General features: G+C 55.0%; 1 protein-coding gene, 1 long non-coding RNA gene and 1 pseudogene across 4 annotated transcripts; 2 read left to right on the forward strand and 1 right to left on the reverse strand.

Moving 5' to 3' along the window:
• Window positions 1-2,718: 2,718 nt before the first annotated feature.
• LOC103592830 lies at window positions 2,719-4,123 on the forward strand (annotated as a pseudogene).
• A 1,872-nt stretch (window positions 4,124-5,995) lies between these two features.
• LOC103592818 lies at window positions 5,996-6,784 on the forward strand. Its single transcript, XR_550687.1, has 2 exons — window positions 5,996-6,493; window positions 6,583-6,784. It is a non-coding gene; the product is annotated as an uncharacterized LOC103592818 (long non-coding RNA).
• A 53-nt stretch (window positions 6,785-6,837) lies between these two features.
• ARHGAP33 (Rho GTPase activating protein 33) lies at window positions 6,838-18,127 on the reverse strand. Of its 3 annotated transcripts, XM_008575677.1 has the most exons (22): window positions 17,967-18,127; window positions 17,800-17,884; window positions 17,350-17,430; window positions 17,107-17,244; window positions 16,577-16,669; window positions 15,874-15,996; window positions 15,709-15,786; window positions 15,558-15,624; window positions 15,415-15,474; window positions 15,172-15,324; window positions 14,992-15,094; window positions 13,687-13,831; window positions 13,524-13,606; window positions 13,332-13,439; window positions 11,767-11,912; window positions 10,971-11,124; window positions 10,740-10,885; window positions 10,577-10,651; window positions 9,577-9,654; window positions 8,561-9,235; window positions 8,079-8,470; window positions 7,467-7,966 (listed from the first exon to the last, which is right to left on the reverse strand). In XM_008575677.1, exons 1-22 carry the CDS (start codon window positions 18,125-18,127, stop codon window positions 7,556-7,558), a joined length of 3,555 nt encoding a protein of 1,184 aa, XP_008573899.1. In that variant the 3' UTR covers window positions 7,467-7,555. The 3 variants fall into 3 exon arrangements, with proteins under 3 accessions (XP_008573897.1, XP_008573898.1, XP_008573899.1); XM_008575675.1 differs by having other exon boundaries at window positions 6,838-8,470; XM_008575676.1 differs by lacking the exon at window positions 9,577-9,654 and having other exon boundaries at window positions 6,838-8,470.
• Window positions 18,128-19,943: the final 1,816 nt, after the last annotated feature.

Below are 19,943 nucleotides of genomic sequence, written 5' to 3' on the forward strand. Positions count from 1 at the left end.
GGTGGGGGTGGGGGGTGGGGAGGGTGCCCAGGCTGGAGCCTGATCAGGCTCCTTTGGAGAGGTGAGGGCCCGGTTGCTGGGACCACCTGTGGGGGCAGGATCAAGGAGCAGTATGGAGGGTGTAGCTCCAGTTAGCCAGTCAACGATTGTGGATGGGGCACCTACTATGTGCCAGGCTCTGTGGTCCGTGATAGGGATTTAAGGGTGAACTTAAATCTGGATCACTGTAATGAAATCTAGTAGGAGAGTATTAGAGTAATGAGGATGAGACACACCAGACAGGTTGGCTTTTCAGATGGGATGATACTTGAATTCAACACTATAAGAGCCAATCATGCAAAAAGCTGGGGAAAGAGACTCTCGGAAGATGGAACAGCCTGTACAGATGCCCTCAGGTCGAAATGTGCTGGTCATGTATGTGTAGCAGCAGGACTCAAGAAAAGGACTGAGGATAAAGAGGCAGCAGGTCCAGACAATAAAAGGGCCTCAAAAGGAGTGTGGATTTTGTAGAATTTTGCTCTGTGTGTGATGGGAAACCACTGGAGCTGTAAGCAGAAAGTTAACCTTGCAATTAACATTAAATTAACAATTTCATTGATTTTTGTGAGTTGATTGTGTATCTGGCCAAGTTCTGAACTTGCTTAATAGTTGAAATTTTGATTCTTTTAATTTTTTTATTATCTGCAAATGGTGATAGTTTGATCTCGGCTCTTCAATATTTAAACTGTAATTTCTTTTTCTTGTCTTAATATATTGGCTGGAACTCCCAAACCATGCTGTCAGTGGACATCTTTCCTTGTTCTTGATATTGAAGGGAACAAGTCTGTGTTTTCGCATTAAGTATAATGCCTGCAATTGGTTTTTGGTTTAAAATTTATATCGAGTAGGGGAGTTCCCATCTAAGTTTTCTAAAGTGTCTTTTCCTAATTATAAGTAGGTATTGAATTTTATCGAGTGCTTTTTTAAATCTACTGAATTATACATGTGATTTCTGTCCTTTAATCCATGAATGTTTTATTACATTGATAGATTTTCTTATGTTGAATCATCCTTGCTCTCTGGGGACAAATCAATTTTACTTTATTTAGGCTTTTTGCATATATGATCATAAGTGGAATTGATATATAATTTTATTTACTGGTTCTGGACACTCTCATCTGGTTTTGGAATTAAGGTCACACTAGCCTCAGAAAATGAGCCTTGCCCTCTTTTTACACTATTATTATTTTTTGGAACAACTTATATGAAATTATCTAGTCCTTGAAATGCTTTGTGTTTTAAGATGCCTCTGTAGGACAAAATGAGTGCAGAAAAGCAGTTAGATTCCATTGCAAAAGAAGGTAGGCTACTGAGTAAAATGTGATGCGGTGAGTGTGGTAGTCAGAGGTTTCTGAAGAATAACATTTGGGGGAATTTTTTGGCAGAGACTAAGCTAGGTTGGACTAAGAGCATAACTGATTAACCATATCTGCAAAAGACATAGGTGTGCAAGATTGCCATGCATTTGCCCTTCCTGGAGTAGGGCCTGGAGGAAGAGGAACTCAGGAATGATGGGTGTATGAGATTATCTAGTCCTTGAAATGCTTTGTGTTTTAAGATGCCTCTGTAGGACAAAATGAGTGCAGAAAAGCAGTTAGATTCCATTGCAAAAGATGGTAGGCTACTGAGTAAAATGTGATGCGGTGAGTGTGGTAGTCAGAGGTTTCTGAAGAATAACATTTGGGGGAATTTTTTGGCAGTGACTAAGCTAGCTTGGACTAAGAGCATAACTGATTAACCATATCTGCAAAAGACATAGGTGTGCAAGAATGCCATGCATTTGCCCTTCCTGGAGTAGGGCCTGGAGGAAGAGGAACTCAGGAATGATGGGTGCGGAGATACAGGGCTTGGAGCGGAGGGTGAGTGGTTGGGAGGGGAGATCTGAGCAGGATGATGGTGGGGAGGGGATTGGCACAGGCATGTAGTGGGAGTGCAGATTTAGCCCTTAAATGCAGTGTTCAAAAACAAATTTGAGGGGCCGGCCTGTGGCTCACTTGGGAGAGTGTGGTGCTGACAACACTAAGTCAAGGGTTAGGATCCCCTTACCAGTCATCTTTTTTAAAAAAAAAAATAATAATAATAAATAAATTTGAGGCCGCTGGTACCACCAAGGTCCAGGGTTCAATCCCTGTACTGGTAAGCATTAAAAAAAAAGAAAAGAAAAGAAAAAAAATTTGAGCAATTTCTTGATAAGATTCAGAGAGTTTGCTTATCTTGAAGAATTGGATGCTGGCCACATGAGACCTGAATGAGTTTGTACAACGCTGAGTTAGAGCTGGGTGGAGGTTGCCTGCATCAGACAATGCTCGAGGCTCCTATAAGCTGAAGTCCCCATGAAGTCCACTTCCTCCTGGCCCTTGAGGACCTTTGTGTGATTTTTGACACCTCTGGGATGGGGTAATGGGATATTTGCGTGGCATGTAGATGTCACCCCTTGTTCCAACTCTGTGGACTTAATGGTGATTTCTGGAGCACTGTATTGCAATGGATTCTGAGGCAGAATCCTCAGTAGCTGGAGGGCGGGGGTCCCAGGACACAGAGATAGTACCTAGGGTCAAGGGTCACCCAGTCAAGGAGAAATTGGCAAGAGTGTTTGCCTAGTGGTCCCCAGGACCTCTACCCCAGGAGCATGGGGCAGGTACAGTCCTAAGCCTCGCTGTCCCTCAGTTTTCCAGGTAGATGGTGAGAATTCTGCCGGGCAGACAGGGTTCTTCCTTGTGGTGCTGCTGGGCCACAGCTCTGCCGTGCCGTTCCTGCTGGCCTTTGGTGCCAACACCAACCAGTGAATGGACAAGTGATGATGCTCCCACATTCCCAGGGCCCTAAGTCTGAGCCCCAGAGAGCCTGAAAGCCAGGGCTCTCTTCTCTAGAGCCCTCTCTCCCTCATGTTCCTCTTCCATCCCCTGAAGACCCTCCTTGTCCTCTCTTCCCCCAATTCCATTCTCCTGGTGCTTCGTATGCTCACAGTGGTACCCTCTCATCCTCTCAAAGATCCCATTGTGTCCACTCATCCTGATATCCACCTCTCATATTTACAGTGACCCTTCCCATTCCCCAATGCCTTCATCCTGCCACTTTTTGTCCCTGTTCTGTCCCTTTTCTAATCCATTCCCACCCTCATTTTTCTGTCATAGCCGCTGCTTTGATGGCAGCACACCAGTGCATGCAGGTGTGTTTTCAGGCTGCAGCTTGGTGATGCTGCACCTGCTGCAGGTGGGGGGTGACCTGTGTCTGCATGACCAGCAGGGTCGCACACCTCGAAACTAGGCTGAGCAGGGTGGTGCCAAGGAGAGCTGGGAGGTGAACAGAGGCCCAGGTTGGGGTGGGGGCATCAGGGCCAGCACCCCACCCAGCCTCATCCCACATGCCCCTATCCAGGTGCTGGAGTGTTACAGCTCTGCCACACCAGCATTAGTGCATGGTGGTGAGTTGGCACCTACTGCATCTCAGAGTCAGTTGCAGGCCAGATCTAGGTGCAGCCTGTGTGGCTCCCTGTCCTCACCTCGGCTGGTGCAGGCAGACAGGTAACTGTCCACCCCCTGAGGCCCTCCCATGCACCACACCTAGCTACCCCATACTTATCCTCAGCCTGCCCTTTATCCCAGGGCACTGAAGCAGATCAGGAGATCCCCCCAAATCCCGGCCTTGAGGTTCAGCCAGGTAAGCAGGAGAGGTTGGGGGAGCGGGAACCACCCCTGTCCTCTTCATGCCTCATGGTCCTACTCCCCATCCCCAGCTGAGCAGCCTGTGGCCACTGGGGCTGGTAACAGGCATAACCCTTGCAGACCCCAAGGAGCTACAGCCAGCCCAGGGCGAGCCTGACCGCACCTACGAGAGCAGCTCCCACACCCTCATGGCCAAGCGAGAGCCCCCTCCCATGACCTTGCAGAGCCCCCTGCCTGGCTGTCCAGTCTAGCTCTCCTGCTCCCCTCCCAAGGAAGCCCCCCTGGTCTCAGACCTGCACTCTCTCCTCTCCCCATTCTCCAGCCTCCTGTGGAGGGGGCACCATGTGACCATGTGGCAGCTAAAGGCCCCTAAAACCCAGCCTGATGTGCTGTTGGCTGACCTTCGGCACTGCAGGTAACCCTAGCCCGGCTTCTCCCCAGCCCAGCCTGGTCCCATAGACCAGTCTTCTGCCTGCCTTGCCGACTTCTGTAAACAGAAGGTCAGGGATTATGGCAATAGCCATAGTTAGCGTCTTCACTTCTGGGCCAGCACCTTGCATGGAGCCCCTCTGCTGGAGGGATACCCCCACTGGAAGTGGGTACCCAGTTCTGTGTGTTGTGTCCTGTGGGTCCCAGAGAAGAGGTGGGTGAGGGCAGGGGTACCATGGGATATGAACTGGATGCTGGCTTTACCACTGCTGGGCTGTGTGGCTTGGGGTCTCAGTTTTTCCTCTGTCCGGTGGCTGGTGCAGATCATCTGTCCCTGGCACGTGGTGGGTGGTCTGTGCCCAGGAGCAGCCCCTACCCTCTGTGGGTTGGGCCCTTCTCGTGAGCGGCCTGCTCTCTTCCTGCCAGCACCATGCACCTCCCCAACCTATTGCTGCTGATGGCCCTGAGCCCTGTGGCAGATCTGTCGGGGCTGTGCCTACTCTTTGAGCCTGTGTGGCTAGACTCCCTGCATGTGGTGCTGCACCCACGGAGACCAAGTAAGAAAAGGCCCTGAAGTATGCTAGGCCTGCTGCCTGGCACTTGCTGCTGCAGGTGCTAGAGGCCCTGCTGTTCTTGCAGGCAGGCTGGCATGCTCACGGTGGCCTCAGCTCCCATGCTGTGTGGCTGGTGTGGCCAGGCCTGGCTAAGGTGGGCAACCTGAAGCACGGGCGCCCACTGCACCAATGCTGTCTGTGGCCCAGGTGAGTACCTGCCCCACCTCCCTGCCTCCACGTCCCTGTCCAGCAGCCACTGACTCACCAGGCCTCTTGGGTTCCACAGGCTACAGCATAGCTACCCCTGTGGAGGCCCAGACCCAGGGCTGCCCCCGCCTCCCAAACTGTACCCATGGCTGCCACTTGAGCCGATTTGCAGTGACATGCCGCTGCCACCTCAGACCTCTACAGCTTTTGCATCCTGGCCCATGAGGTCTTCACTGGACAGTGAGTGATGCTACATCTTGCCCCACTGAGGCATCCCACCTGTTTGGGTTCCCTAATTGTGCGTCCTCGCAGGAAAGCTGCCTTGGGCTGGGAGAGAGGGGTCTGAGGTAAAGGCTAAGCTGGAGGCAGGTGAGAGTCTGGCCCTGGGCCCCCTGGTGCCAGCCCCCTACCAGGCCCTTGTTTGGGTTTGGCTGGGCTTAGGGCTTGCTGACCATAGGGACAGCCTGCAGAGCACTTGATACCTGTTGTGGGAGGCCATGGCCCAAGTACAGGACAGGTCGGCGGGGAGTGAGTGGTAGCCATGTAACCCGAGTCAGGGCCCATGTCCTCGCACTCAGCCTCCTTTCCACAGGACTCAGCTCAGATGAGCTCCCCAATGGAGTGGGCCACACTGTCCCCTGTACCCCAGGGTTCCCTACCAGGTTAGAGGGCACGGAGGGAGTGATGGTGGGCACTGGGCACAGCTCAGTTTGTACCCCCATTTCAACCAACTGGTCTGTCCTCCAGAGAAACTGTACTATGAGGTGGCTCCCAGAGCCAAGACCACACCCAGATCTATACCCCTTGTGATGCCCCCAGGCTCTGTTTCATCCCAGGTAGGAAACAGGGCAGGGATATGGGGGACCAAGGGGGCTGTGGGGCATCTGGGAAACCCATGCCAACTCTCTGCCTTTTTTCTCTGCAGGTCCTGGAGACTTCTGAGGTCACAGGCCACAGCAGGGCCCAGAGGGGCACAGCCTGGAACTCGGGCAGCAGCCCCGGTCCCAGCCATAGCCTCACAGCCAGAGGTAGACTGCACTGCTACCTAGAGCCCAGCTCAACAGTATGGATACCTCCAGATCCCTGTGAGATCATCCCATCACTACCCTGTGACCCCCATCCCCCAGTAGTCACCAACTCCAAGTTCCCCTGCCTGCCTGTCCTCTGACCAGGGACACCTAGGAACTCCCAACTGTCCCTTCACTGATCTATAACCCCTAACCAACCCCGCTTCCCTCAGGACTCAGCCTACCTGCTGGGGACCCAGAGCTCTGGAGCAGTTTGAGAGGACGTTCTCAGCCAAGATCCAAGCCCTGCAGGGCTGCTGTGGCACACACAGGGCTACCCTGCTAGACCGCAGCCCTGTGAGCCCACCCTCTGCCTGGTGACCCACGAGGAGGCTTCCCACACCCTGGGAGGCTGCTGGCAGGGAAGGCCAAGAGGGCAGGCAAAGCAGAGGACCCTGAGCCCATCCTGTGCCCCATCCCACCCTCCCAGTCCCACTTGAGCTCTGGTGGCCACTGGATGGCAGCTCCAAACTTTTTCTCCTGCAGGCACCCAGGAGCTGATTGGAGGAAGTCTCTTCTCTAGCCTGCAGAAGTGAGAAATGGTGCCCTAGAGGGGGAACCCTGGCCCCTTCCTCATCTCTTAGGTGACCCTAGGTCTACCCCTACCCCACTATTCTTCAGGATGGATATGCTGGAGGAGATCATAGCAGAGCTGCAAAGTGGATACCAACTCAGAGACAAGCCCTGCCTCAGCCTCATTCCTGACACAGATTCCTAGGGTGCCCACGGTCCCCTCTATATAGATATTGCCCCTCAGAGCCTTCCAGGAGTGACTCCCTACTCAGTGCCTGCCCCAAAGGAAATAAAATGATAAAGCAACCCATCTGTCTCTGTTTCTCCATTCACTGGGTCTGGCCCCAGCATGATACCAACAGCCACATTTTCACCATTTTTATTCGTTAATTTTGTCAGACGGTTTAGTGGGGAGAGATGGGCAGGACTGTCCCCCCTACCCCCTCTGCTCAGGTCAGGACATGCTGGGGGCTCCTGGAGGGTGAGGGAGGACAGGGTGTCAGCCTAGCCCTCTCTCAGAATTGTGCGAGGGCCCCCAGGATGGAGGATGGGTATACCTTCAGCCCAGGGTAGGGAAGCTATGATTATAGGTTAGGGACCCACATCAGAAAGTTACAAGGTTAGAAACCTGGGGTAAGGGTCAGGAGCTCAAGAAAATACAAAACAAAGGATTGGGTTGGGCCAAAATACAGTAAGGGCAAAGGGAAGGGAGAAAGGTCCCTTCCAGCTGTAGCTCAGCAGTAGCTTCGGGTCTGACCCTCGGAGTGGAGGGACCAGCTAGGAGTGGGGTAAGGGGGTGGGGGACCAGCCCCCTCCCTTCTTTGTCCCCCATTTCTGTACAAGGATCCTCGGTGGAGGTCACCCCCCCTCCCATAGGCTGGCGGGGCTGCCCTGTAGAGCAGGAGAGGTTCAGGAGGGCCCCAGGGCCCAGGCACCCTATGAGGGGTGCGGGGGCCCCAGGGTGCCCGCTGTTTCTGAGGGAGGCGGGGGGCTGGGGGGCCAGGATCTGAACGGCTTCGGGGGTGGGTAGGAGGGGAAGAGGAGCAGGAAGAGCTGGGTGAGGGACCCCTGGGCCCTAGGGCTAGGTTGACATAGAGGGGCTCAGGTCGGGTGGGGCGCCGGGCAGGGTGCTGGGGAGCTGAGTAGCCAAGGTGGTCAGGGGGAAAGCAAGGAGAGGGGGGTGGGTAGCTGAGCAGGAAGTTGGGAGACCTGTGGAGTGGTGGTGATTGGCCAAGCATGCCGTATGAAGCATTGAGCCTATTGGGGGGCATGGAGCGAAAGGGACTCCAAGACCGCGTGGGTCCCGAGTAAGGGGACCCTTCACCCGCCCCAATCTCATAGTATAGGTTCTCTCCCCTGTCGAGGGGTGCAGGGGGCCCCAGGGAGCTCCTCCAGACCGAAGCTGGGGAGCTGGGCTGGAGGGATGGAGGACCCGTGGGATACAGGCCTGGTTTGGGGACCCCGAGGAAGGGTGGCAGGCACTCTCGGGGGGCTGGGGAGAAGAAGCCAGGGGTAGGAACTTGTGAGGGGACAGAACATGGGGACTGGGCTGCTGTCTCTGGTGCATCTCGGCAACCCCCACCTGCCCTGATCTGGGCACTGACCTGGGCAGAGCCTCTGAGTCCCCTCCTTGATGTCCCCATGGGCTGCTGGCTCCTCACCAGGTTCCCATCACTTTGTTGCCTTGGTACGTAGGGTGGAGGTCCTGGGGCCCAGGCACCTGGGTGGGCTAGGGAGTGGGGGGGTGGCCCACTCCCTGTGGTCCCCAGGGGTTCCCTGCCTACTTCCAGAGATAGTGAGTGGCGGAAAGGGGAGTGGGGAGCAGGTGGGGTGCCCCCATGCTCCTGCTGGCTCTGCTGTTCGGCCACCTGCTGAGCCCGCTCAGCCAAGGCCAGGGCCATGAGGCGTGCTGGGTTCTTAGGGGGTGGGGGTGGGGCCCCCCCAGGGCGCAGGAGGGACAGAGGTGGTGGAGGCAATGGTGAATCCATCCTAGGACCTACAAAGAAAGGAATGAGAAACGGAGTCAGCTGGGTCATGGGCAGCCTTGGGGTCTGTGGAAGTGTGGGGTGGGCTGAGCAGGACTCACCATGCTGGCTCTGGGCTCCCCGGGGGCCAGGCAGTGCCAGTTTGCTGCAGATTTCCTGTTGGCAGGTGTCACTCAGTTGGGCCTCGGCTCCACGAAGCAGCAGGGGGATGAGATGGGGGCGCAGGCCTGGGCCGGGGCTGAGAGCTGGTGTTGGGGAGACTGAGGCAGGTGTTCCCCCAGCCCCCAGCAGTTCTAGGACAGCGGGTGGCACTGATACAGCCAGGGGCTCTGAGATGTCCAGGGCAGTAGGTGAAGCAGGGCTGGTGGGCCCATGGGGCGAGAGGGCCTGGGGGGTTACCCTGGGTGGAAAGGCAGAGGCAGGGGCCGGGGGAGCTGGGCTGGCAGGAGGCGCAGGGTCCCCTGGGGTGGGGCTGCTGCAGCGAAAGGTTAGGGGATCAAAGTCGAGGCCCCGGAGTCCCTCCAGGCAGCGGGGAGGGCTGAAGTCCAGCTCATCACCATCATCTAGCCAGGCTGAAGTGCGGTGCGAGGGGGACCCAGAGAGTGCCCCCAGCCCAGCTGCTGAGGACTCAGAAGATGAGGATGAGGAGGATGAAGAGGAGGATGAAGAGGAGGAGGAGGAGGACAGGCTCTCACAGGAGCCAGCAGGTGCCGGACCCACAGGGAAAGCATCACTACTGGAGTGGGGTCGCCGTAGCCTGTGCAGTCTCTGGAGGCCTAGAAGTGTGGGGATGAGGACAGTTAGAGATCAAGGGTCAGAACCTTACATCAGTAAGGACAGGGCACACAGCTCAACAGAAGGTTGGGGAAATAACACGAAGAGGCACTTGCCTGGAAAGGGCACAATAGCTATGAATCACGGGTGATAAGGCAAAACCGTGAAGAGAACCATTTCAGATACAAAGCAAGAATGGTCTGGCAACCCCATGGGCTCTGAGCATGAGACCAACAGGATCTCAAACACGGCTGCTAGGAGTACAGATAGGACCACCACTTCTAGAAAATAATTGGGCCTTGTCCTTTACAGTTGAATGTGTGCATCCCCTATAGAATAGTACCTCCACTCCTGGGTATGTGGTGGAGCAATCTCTCAGGAGTGTGGATATGGCAGGAATTGCTCATAAGACCACCCAAATCTATCAGGAATAAGATAGTTAAGCAACTCACTACGGGATATCCACACACAGAATACTACAAAGCAATGGAAAGGAATAAGCCTGAGCTGCACTCAGCAACATAAATGGTAGTTTGTAATGTAGTGGTGAGTAAAAAAGTCAAGTTGCACACACAGCATAATACCCCCATTCTTATGATACCCTTTAAATAAAGTGTCTTTTTTTTTTTTTTTAAAGATGACCGTTAAGGGGATCTTAACCCCTTGACTTGGTGTTGTCAGCACCACGCTCACCTAGTGAGCTAACCGGCCATCCCTATATGGGATCTGAACCCGTGGCCTTGGTATTATCAGCACCGCACTCTCCCGAGTGAGCCACGGGTTGGCCCTAAATAAAGTTTCAAAAACAACTATAAGGCTGGCTGGTTAGTTCAGTTGGTTAGAGCGTGGTGTTAGTGCACCAAGGTCAAGGGTTTGAATCCCCATACTGGTCAGCTGCCAAAACAAAGTGACTACAACTGAGCAATGTTATTTACACATGCACCTGTATATGATAAAACCTAAAAAGCGAATGATGACTTTCAAATTAAGAGGATGCCTCTGGTGGGGAGGCAGCAGGTGGAAGAGAGGAGGAACTAACAGGTAAGATGCTGGGGCTCTTCTATTTCTGGCTAATGGGCTTGGGGGTTCATGATATTATTTAAAACTTTTTTTCAAAAGGAATGAATAAATAAGACTGTTTTAAGGGCCCAGCATGGGCCAATGAATAGTGTGTAATGGACCAAAGGTGATACTTTATCCAACCCACTGTACCTAAAGCCCAGACTAAAAGCTTTTAAAACACCAGGACCCCCAAATTTGAAGTACAATATTTGCAGGCCAAACCAGGGCCCCAGTTTCTCCCAGCTCCACTTGGGTACAGGTAGGGGCCTCCCTGTACTCACCAGCCCCACTGGCTTGTGATGATAGAGATTCCTCACTCTTGGCAGATCTCAGTGTGACTGTGTCAGGTCGGCTGCCTGCAAGGAGAGGAAGGAGCCATAGGAGAGGTAGGAGGGCACTCCACAGACCACACACCCCAACCATGCCAACTACACGATCTCTGACCTGAAGGCTGTGGTGTGGCGCGGGTGCCCCCCAGCCAGGGCAAGGGCTTCTTTCGGGGGACACTGGGGCCCCGGCCCAGTGCAAAGAATGTCTTCCAGCTGCTACCCCCTGGCTTCCGCTGCTTCTCCCCTCTCTCCCCTTTTCTCCTGAGATGTAGGTGAGAAATAGGAGGAAGTCTGAGGAACCAGGGCCTCCAGGCTATCCCTTCCCCTCCCCCAGCATCCCACTCACCTTTTCACAGGTGAGGCTGGGGCCTTGGGAGTTGTAGGCTCAGTGGGTGTCCCCAGCCGGCCCTGGGTGCGAGCCTGGGCTTCCTCCAATGTCAGCAGGCGAGTGGAAGGGCTGCTGCCAGCAAGGGATTTGGGCCTGGGGAGGAGGCAGCGGCCTGAAGAGTTCAGAGAGGGGCAGCTATCAGCTCTGGGGCCACCTAAGGCCACAGCCAAAGCCAAGCGCCACAGCCCAAGCCCCGGCCCCACAGCATGCCCACCCGGGCTGGCAAGGCAGGGGGCCAGGGTGGATCAGGCAGGAATGGGTGGGCAGCAGGCAGGTGAGGAGGAGGGGTGAGGCAGAATGAGCTGATGAGGAGGCAGCTCCCAGCAGCCAGCGAGGGCAGAGGCTCTGGCTTCAGTTACCTCGGGCCAGAGGGCCCTCCGACGTGCTGAATCCTGACTGGGCTGGGGTCCGGGGCAGGGCAGGGAGTCTGGGCAGGGCCGGGGTGGGGTCAAGTCTGGGGACCTCCCACCTCCTCCCAGGTGGACCAATGGCCCCAAGGGCCCCCAGTAGCTACAAGGGGTGAAGGAAGAACGGCGTCCGGGCCAACAAGTGGGGATCTTGAGCGTAGGAGCTGAAATGAGAAGGAGTGGGGGGGCGCGGGGAGGGATAGGCCGGGGCGGGGTCCTCAAGAAGCCAGGAGGGAGGTCCACCTTCAGTGGGGTAGGGATAGGGCTGGGAGCCCACCTGCCCTCCCACTGCAGCCCTGACAATGAGGGGGCAGTAGCCTGGACATCAGGGGGCGGGATGGGCATACCTGCAGGATCAAGGCCAGCAGAGGTGAAGGTGTCGCTGAATAGGACGTCCACATGGGTGAGCAGGAATTCCACCACCACCGACTGCACCCGTACCTCCCGGAAAGCTGCCGCCCCACCCAGCCCTACTGACTCCAGCTCCATGGACCTGGATGGGAGGAGGGGAAGGGAGGCCAGGTGCCTTAAGCCTGGCTGGCAGGTTCTGGCTAGGCAATGTCGGGAGCCAGTAGAAGAAATGACTGCTATTCAACACCTCTGACCTCCTCAAATGGATCATGTCTAGAACTGGCTTCTCAACCTTTCCCAAAACCTCTCTACCTTTCCTATCTCAGTCAATACAGTTCTACTAGCTCAGGCCAAACACCTCGGGGTTGTCCTTGACCCCTCTCTTTCCCTCATGTCCACATCCAATCTGTCACAAACCATTGGCCCCACTTACAAAATCTATCCAGAATCTAACTTTTTGACCGCCTCCACTGATCTCACTCTGGTTCAGCCTCCACCCCCACTAACCTGGACATCCCAGCAGCCTCCTCCCTGGTCTCCTGTTCCCATTCCTTTCCCCAGTCTGCTCCCACCTGAAGCCAGAGGGATCCTGTGAACACCTGAGTCAGGTCAGGGCCTTCCTGGCTCAGAGCTCTGCCCTGGCTACACCTCACTCCAGGTAAGAGTCAAAGTCCTCATCATGACTCATGACCCGTAAGTCCTCCCTCTGTCTGATCCTCCCTCACCTCTCTGATCTCATCATATCCTCCCCTTCAGCTCCTTCCTCCATCCCTCACTCAGCTCCAGCCACAGTGGCCTCCCTGCTGTTCCTCCAACACCCCAGGCACCATCCCAGCCCCAGAATTTTGCACTTGCCTGGTTTGCTCCCTGTGCCTGGTTTGCTCCTCCCCAGATGAGCACATGGGTCCTTCCCTCACCCCCTGCAGGTCTTGACTGAAATGTTATCTTTTCAATGGAGTCTTCCCCACCCACCTTATTTAAAACTGTAAGTCTTCTCTGTACTCCTGGTCTTGCTTTTCTATTTATTTTTCCCCATACTTCTTATGCCCACCATCTTACATACTATGTATTTTACTTATTTACTACCTATTTCTTCAGAAGAATGTGAACTCCTCCAGGACAGAGATCTTGCCTATATTGGTCACCATGAAATCCTTCAGGGCTTACTCTGCTGGTGGCCACAGAAAGACTTACTGAAGCCTTCGCTGCCCTTTACCTAAAAACTGCAAACTGCCAAGTCCCTGCACACCTCCCTTCCCTACTTCATATCTTCTTCCTTGGTGCTCATCACCATCACACATTAGTCTGTATTTTTCTTGTTGATGGTTCATTGTCCATTTCCTGCATGAGAACGTGAGCCCCAGGAGGACAGGGCCTTGCTCACTACTATGTCCCCAGTGCTGAGAACAGGGTCTGGTACATGGGAGATACTTGATAAGTATGTATTAGATGAAAGAACAAGAGAACAAAAGTTGGGTGAGTTCCTGAGGTGTTGTGGGGTGAGACTTGAGGCCCACCCTGTGGGAGGGAGCTGAGGAGCTGAGGTGAGCGTCCAGCTTACCGTAGAAGGTTGGGTGCCCAGACAATGGCCAGGTTGCGGGCATGCATGCTGGTGTTGGCACTGTGTCTTGCCATGCGGGCCAAGTGCCTCAGCAGGTACTCCAGGGTTCTGGGGGTGGGAACAGAGGGGGACACCTGAGCCTAATTTACCTAGGAACCCCACCACAGCCCTTCCTTTTCTCTCCTGGTTTACCTGTAATGTGGAGGGGGCAGCTGCTGGATGACATCATGGACCCGTACCAGGCGTTCCTCCTCCCCAGGCACTGACATGGCCTCCTGAGATTGTGAACAGGCATGATGGGTGCTGGGCCAGATGCACCCCAGCACCTTCCATCCTTGCCAACTTCTTGACTTACACTGAACTTCCCATAGAGCTGGTAGGTGAGCAAGGGGTTCGGCAGCTCTCGGAAGTAGAGCTTGCAGAGGGAGGACACGCTGTGGATGTCCTGCAGGAAGGCGGGGCCAGACAATTCAGGGATCCTCTCGCTGTCAAACTCATGCCTGAGCCCACCATGTCAAGGAGGAGGAAGGTTCAGGTCAGAGCTGGCTCACCTGGCCAAGTCCCCCTTCCCCCCACCCCCAAGTGCCCACAGATGGATGTAACCCTCTTCCCCAGGTCCTGTGCTAGGCTCTTCAGAGACAGAACCTTACTGAATTCCCCAACAACCTGGTGTGCCAAAGACAAGGGTGCCCCACTTTACAGAGGAAGACACTGAGGCTCAGGTGGGAGATGCCTCTGCCTGTAACTACCCAAGGCTGTCTGACTCCAGAGTGTGACCACACTCCCACCGTGAAGTTGTGTCATTCTCCTGGCTTTAAGAGGTCACTGGAAAATGCAGATAAAAATCTCAGCACTCCCCTGCTTGCAGGTAAAAGCTCCTACCCACCAAGACCTTGTGCCTTGTCTCACTGCTCCCCCAAGCTCTGTACCCTCACCTCACGGCCTCCTGTCAGCCCCTTGCTCCTGCCTCATTCCTCCCACCTGTAGACTGTTATAAAAGTTGACCCTCCTTGGCTCAGAATCCTCCTGGGGTTCCCCCTCACTCACAGTAAAAGCCAAATCCTCACAAAAAGACCCTGCACATGCTGCCCTCCTGCTTTCCCCTGTGCACTGGATGCTTCCTCTACTGTGAACAATTTCCACGGGATATTGCATGGCCTGCTCCCTTACCTCCTCCAGAGCTCTCCCCCAAGGGGCCTCTCTGCCCATGCTATTTAAAATGGCAATACTCCTTTCTGGTTTATTGTTATGATCCTCCTTACCCCAATCTGTTTTTCTCCATAGCACTTCTCACCTTCTAGTAAACTATCATTTCCTGGTTTGTCTCTCCTTCTAGAATGTGAGCCCTATGAGGGCAGGGGTTTCTGGTTGTCTCATTCACTGCTGTGTCCCCAGTGCCTAGAATAGTGCTTGGCACGTTGCAGATGCTTAGTGAAGGGTGATCCCTCTGCTTAGAATGCTAACTCTACTCTCATCTTTCATGGCCTCAGCTGAGGTGTCACCTCCTTAAGGAAGCCTTCTCTGATCTCAGCCTTGGTCCACCCCTGCTCTATGCTCTCCTGATTCCTGAAAATTGTGTCCCCAGCACACGGCATTGGACTGGAATAGAGATGATGCTCAGTAAATGCTGTGGAAGGAAGGGTTGGTGGCAGGCCCTCACCGCAGCCTCTGTATGTTGGAGGACACGCCTGAGAGCCGGTAGATTCCATCTACCACCCCGTGGGCCTCAATAAACTCGGAGCAGCAGCGCAGCACCTGGGGCACTGGGAAAAAGTGCAGGATTAGGGCTGGGAAGGTCGCATCCTAGGTGGGAGGGTGGGCAGGTAGGCCCAGGCCTTACCGTCCTGGCCTGAGTTGCTGAGGTGTTCTCCGAGGTCGCAGCCAAACACCCTCTGCCGCAGGATTCCCCGCTGCCTCAGCCGCTGCCGAGAAGGGCGGGAGCGCATGAAGGTGCGGAGGAGGCCAGCCAGCTTCCCACGTGGCCGGGGCACAGCTGTAAGGGCAAAGGCAGGCCACATAGGGTCAGGCAGACATAGGCCTGGTGGGGCAGGGGGGCAGGCACCTGACCCCTTGTTTCCATTACCTGAGGTCAGAGAAGAGATACCCTGGGGAGCTGGGATGCCACATGGGGAGCCATCAGCATCTGTGGGGTGAACAACGAGTGGAAAGGATAGATGGTAGGCAAAGGATGCAGGAGGACCTTCCCACTCTCTCCATGGCACTTACCCGCCTTTAGGCCTGGACCTGGCCGCTCTGTGAAGAGTTCCACACACTCACTGGGGAAGAAACCAACCTGAGGAAGAGTTAGGGTCAGTGGCTCGGCCACCCTAATTGGCATGGTGCCCTAGACCCCCTGTCCGCCACAAGCCAGGCTCACCTGGAAGCCTCGCTTGCCCCGCCACCAGCTCCGATCCTCTGTGGGTGGCATGTCGATCACTGAGACAATGTCTCCTACCTGGGAGTGGGCAGGTGGGAGGAAGGGGGTCAGAAAAGGCAGGGGAAGTGGGGAGCCCAGCTGGAGTCTGTTCCCCCACAGCCTCACCTCAAAGGACAGCTCATCTGGTGCCTGGGCTGTATATCGTTTGACCACATGGGCAGCAGCAACTGCAGGGATATTGAGCGAGGCCTCCTCACTGAGGAGTAGTCGCCGGCCGTGATTGTCCAGCTGAGATGGGGTCAGGATGTGGCAAGGAGAGGCCAGAGGTATTAAAAAAAGGCAGACAAGATTCCTCTGTGCCCAATGAGGCCACCACCTGTCCCCCACCTAAGAGGATTTGTCACCCCTCAGAGGTGTATTGGTGAAATACCTAAATTCTTGCCCCTTCCAAAACAAACTCCCTTCTTTCCCTTGACATGTCTCAGGACTCCCACACCCTCAAGTCATCCCTAGACAATCCTGCACCTTCACCCTCCATAGCAGACACCACACGTTAGCCATCTAAAAACCCTCTGGTTTAGCCAAGTGTTCTGTGAGTTACAGTTATTTCTAACTGATATACCTTTAAATTCTCACATCCCCACACTGGCTAAAACACACACACACACACACACACACACACACACACACACACACACACACACACACTTTCTCTCACAGGCATGCACCCACACAGACACTAAAATACCAATGCCTCCTCCACTCTGGCTCCTTTCTTTCCTGTGCCCACACACACTTCCAGGCTGGTTCTCACCCCTCAGACATGCCTCTCTCACTCCAAACTCCACATCCCTCTGCCAGTGCCCACCTCCATCCAGGTGAGCACAGGTCCACAGTTGAGGTTACTGTCCACTAGTCCTGACAGGGTCTCCAGGTACTGCAGCAGCAGTGGTACCAGCATCTGGGGGCAGGTTGTCACGGCGGGCTCCTGTGAGCAGACTCTGGGAGAACCTACTGCCCTCCCACACTGCCCTAGCTTGTCCCTGGGCAGGGCTGAATTTCAACCGGAATGCATGGGTGCTGCTCAGCTGTTAAGTGCTGAAATATTGTCATATCAACTGGTAAATAGACTGTGCTGAGCTCCTGAGTGCCCCTGTTGGTATGACCATGCTGACTCTTCCTGGAACCCCCTGGCCCTCCCCATGTTCCTAAAACTAAAGGAAGCCTCCTGAACCTTGCTACATTTCTAAGGCTTCTCCATTCTGATTGGTTGGGACTCAGGCCATGCCAGTGTTTAAATATTTACCTAACCCCCTCCCCCTGCCTTGATGGTTTTATACATCAATGATGAGGACACACTGATGGCTGAGGCAGGGGCTGAGACAACAAGCAGGATACCTGGGCAGCCCTGGTACCCTCTGGGGGTGGAGGAAGCTCTGGGAGGCAGGAAAACCTCCGGTCAAATATGCACCGGTGGAGGTGGGCATCCAGCGAACGGAAGTCATCATAACTACGGAGAACTGGCCAGGAACGGCCCTGTGGGAGCAGGAGGGACAGAAGGAAGCAGTGGTCCCACTACACTGAGCTGAGGACTATGATGGCCAGTTCCTCAGGCTAGGTGAGAGGCAGGGGAGGCCTCACCTGACAAGTCACCTGCACCCCAAACACCAGCTCATTCTCTCCAGAGAGGTTAGGACCTTCACGCTCTGGAGAGAGCAAGAGCTGCAAAGAAAAACAAAGGCCCATGTGAGGGCCTCGCTTTTGTCCCAGTCCTGACCTCTTTAGGCTGGCACTATCTAGGAATGGGTCTGTGTCCCCCTCGTGGGCCTCCCAAAGGACAGGGCCTGGTGATGTCTTGGTCAGAGTACAGGGCCCTGGCACGGAGCAGATATCTAATAAAAAGTTGTTGAATAAATAAAAGAACAATTGGATGAATAAATGAACAGCTTTCTCCATCTGCCCATGGAACTCCTGCTAGGAGTACTGACTGCTTAGATGAGTAGAACAGCCAGTCAGGGGTAAAACACAGCTGATACTGTTTCAGGATTGGGTAAGATCTCACTTTCCCACATGGGTGCAAAGCCCCCATACCTGAATGTGGCCGAAGTCTACATTCTCGTAGTGGAAATGGGCACAGTCGGCCAGCCGCGGGAAGGGACCTCGAGGAGCCGAGAGCCTGGGAGACAGGTGACACATCACCAGTAGCTCCTTGAGCCTTCCCCCTCCTAAGCTGAGCCTTTCCCTCCCTCACCCCTCACCTCTTCCCAGGCTTCCCCTTCACACTGGCCCCCCCAGCGGGGGGTATAGGCTGCACTGAGCCCTCCCCTGGGCCATCCAGGCTGTCAGTGCTGCGAGCCTGTAGAGCAGAGAGAAGAATCAGAGGCCCCCAGAGATGGGAGCAAGGAGACAACAGGAGCATTGTTATCTGCCAGCCTGGGCCTAGAGGCCCGGGTTGCTCCACACACTGCCTTGAGCATGGAGCAGTAGGGTAGGTCAGGGGGAGGTGAGGGCTGGGCCAAGGATGGCCTTGCTTCTTCGTGTGTGGTAAGGGTAGGAAACTGGAGGAAACAGGGACTAAGGGTGAGGTGGGCAACAGGAGAGAGCATGCTGGTCCCATCTCTCCCTGTTTAAAACCCTTTTGTACCCTCTGCAGAGTATAGTCACCTCCTACCAATGTCTGGACAAAGACAGCTTCCATCTCATCAGTCTTGCTGCTTCCAACCCCTTCCCTCCTGCCACCTTCTTCACAAAAAGAGCCAGGATCATTTTCACAAAACACAAATCTGGCCCTGTTCCTCCATGGATCCTGGACCTTCAATGGTTTCCTGTTGTTTTCAAGACAAATTCTGAATTCTTTGGTCTGATATTGAAGACTTCCCTGAGCTGGTTTCTGTTTACCTGTCCAGTCCCATCTCTCCCCATCCACCCCACTCAGAGCTCTAGAACTTCTAAGAGTCCAGCAAAAGCACCTTCTTCTCATTTCCTTCTACACCTTTTGGAAAGACTATTCCCTCAGCCTGGAACACTCATCCCTACCCTTTCACTAGGTTCACTCCTCCCCACCCCTCAGGTCTCAACTCACAAGTGCCATCTCCAGGAAGTTCTCCCTGACCCTTCAGGCTGTGTCAGGCATCTATCTCTTCTGTATTCTCTCCATCCTGTGAGGTTCTCCCATCCCATGCTCCATAACTCTGCCTGAGCTTCCCTTCATCACAACCTTGAGGACTCGGAGATGCCACTATCTGGTGACCTCCCCAGAGGCAGGACTTTAGGCTGAGACCCCAGCATGCCCAGCACAGCGCTGGGCACAGAGTTGGTGCTCTTCAGATAGGATTGTGCCTGATTCTTCTCTGAGTCCCCAATGCCCAGTGCCAACCCAGTCACACAACAGGGGCTGGGTAAAATCTGATGTATAAATTAACCAGCTGCCAGGTGGGGATTCACCAGACTGGGCTCTAGCTTCTCCCTCCTCCACGCCCTTGTAACCCTGAGTTCATCCCTGGGTCTCACCCTCAGGGCCTTTCCCCCTCCAGCCCATGAAGCTGCCCAAGGCAGGATAGAATCTGACTCTGTGTCTGGAGCATGGGGCCTGCACAGAGGAGGTCTCAGTGAATGTTAAGTGAGGGAACGAGGGAATGAATGGGTGAATGAGCGAGAGCAGCTTGGTGGGAGAGGCCGACGGTGGGGGAGGGGAGATAAAGACAAGAAGATGGAGAGGACCAAAGGATCAAGCGAAGGTACAGCGCTGGCTTGCTGGAGTGCAGTAAGGAGGGGAGCGGCTGGAGAAACTAAGGTTTGGGCTGATGGAGGGCGGGATTGAGAGAGACTGGGATGGGGTGAAAATGAGGGAGAGAAGAAAAGGGTCAGGCTGAGGATGGAGCCGGGTGGGGGCGGGGCCCAAGAACGAGAAAGGGGCTGTCGGGAAAAGGAACGGGCTAGACTGGGGAGGGGCGAGGTTAGGACGAGGATGCTGAGGAAGGTGTTGGGATGGGGGCTGGAGAAGGACCACTCGGGTGGCACGGGACCTTCCCTGGACCAGCCCCTCCTCCTCCCAAGCCCCAGTCCTCGGCCACTGTCACCCCCATCCAGGGTGTGGAAAGAAGTGCGCGCTGAGGGGGCGGGGTCGAGGTAAGGGCTCAGACCCAGGACAGGTCGCGGGACTAGAAAGACCGCGACCAAGGGTGAGGGGCGGCGCAGGCCGCGGGCTCGGGCGGGGCCGGGGGCGGGGCGCGCGG

The sequence above is a fragment of the Galeopterus variegatus genome, unplaced genomic scaffold, assembly GCF_000696425.1.
Source record: "Galeopterus variegatus unplaced genomic scaffold, G_variegatus-3.0.2 Scaffold1222, whole genome shotgun sequence".
NCBI lineage: Eukaryota > Metazoa > Chordata > Mammalia > Dermoptera > Cynocephalidae > Galeopterus > Galeopterus variegatus.

Coding starts and splice junctions, on each gene's coding strand:
- ARHGAP33 (XM_008575675.1), bottom strand. CDS start 18,127: ATGCTCCTGTTGTCTCCTTGCTCCCATCTCTGGGGGCCTCTGATTCTT. Junction 13,607..13,686: donor AGCTCTATGGGAAGTTCAGT/GTAAGTCAAGAA, acceptor TCACAATCTCAG/GAGGCCATGTCAGTGCCTGG. Junction 13,440..13,523: donor CTGCCCCCTCCACATTACAG/GTAAACCAGGAG, acceptor TCCCACCCCCAG/AACCCTGGAGTACCTGCTGA.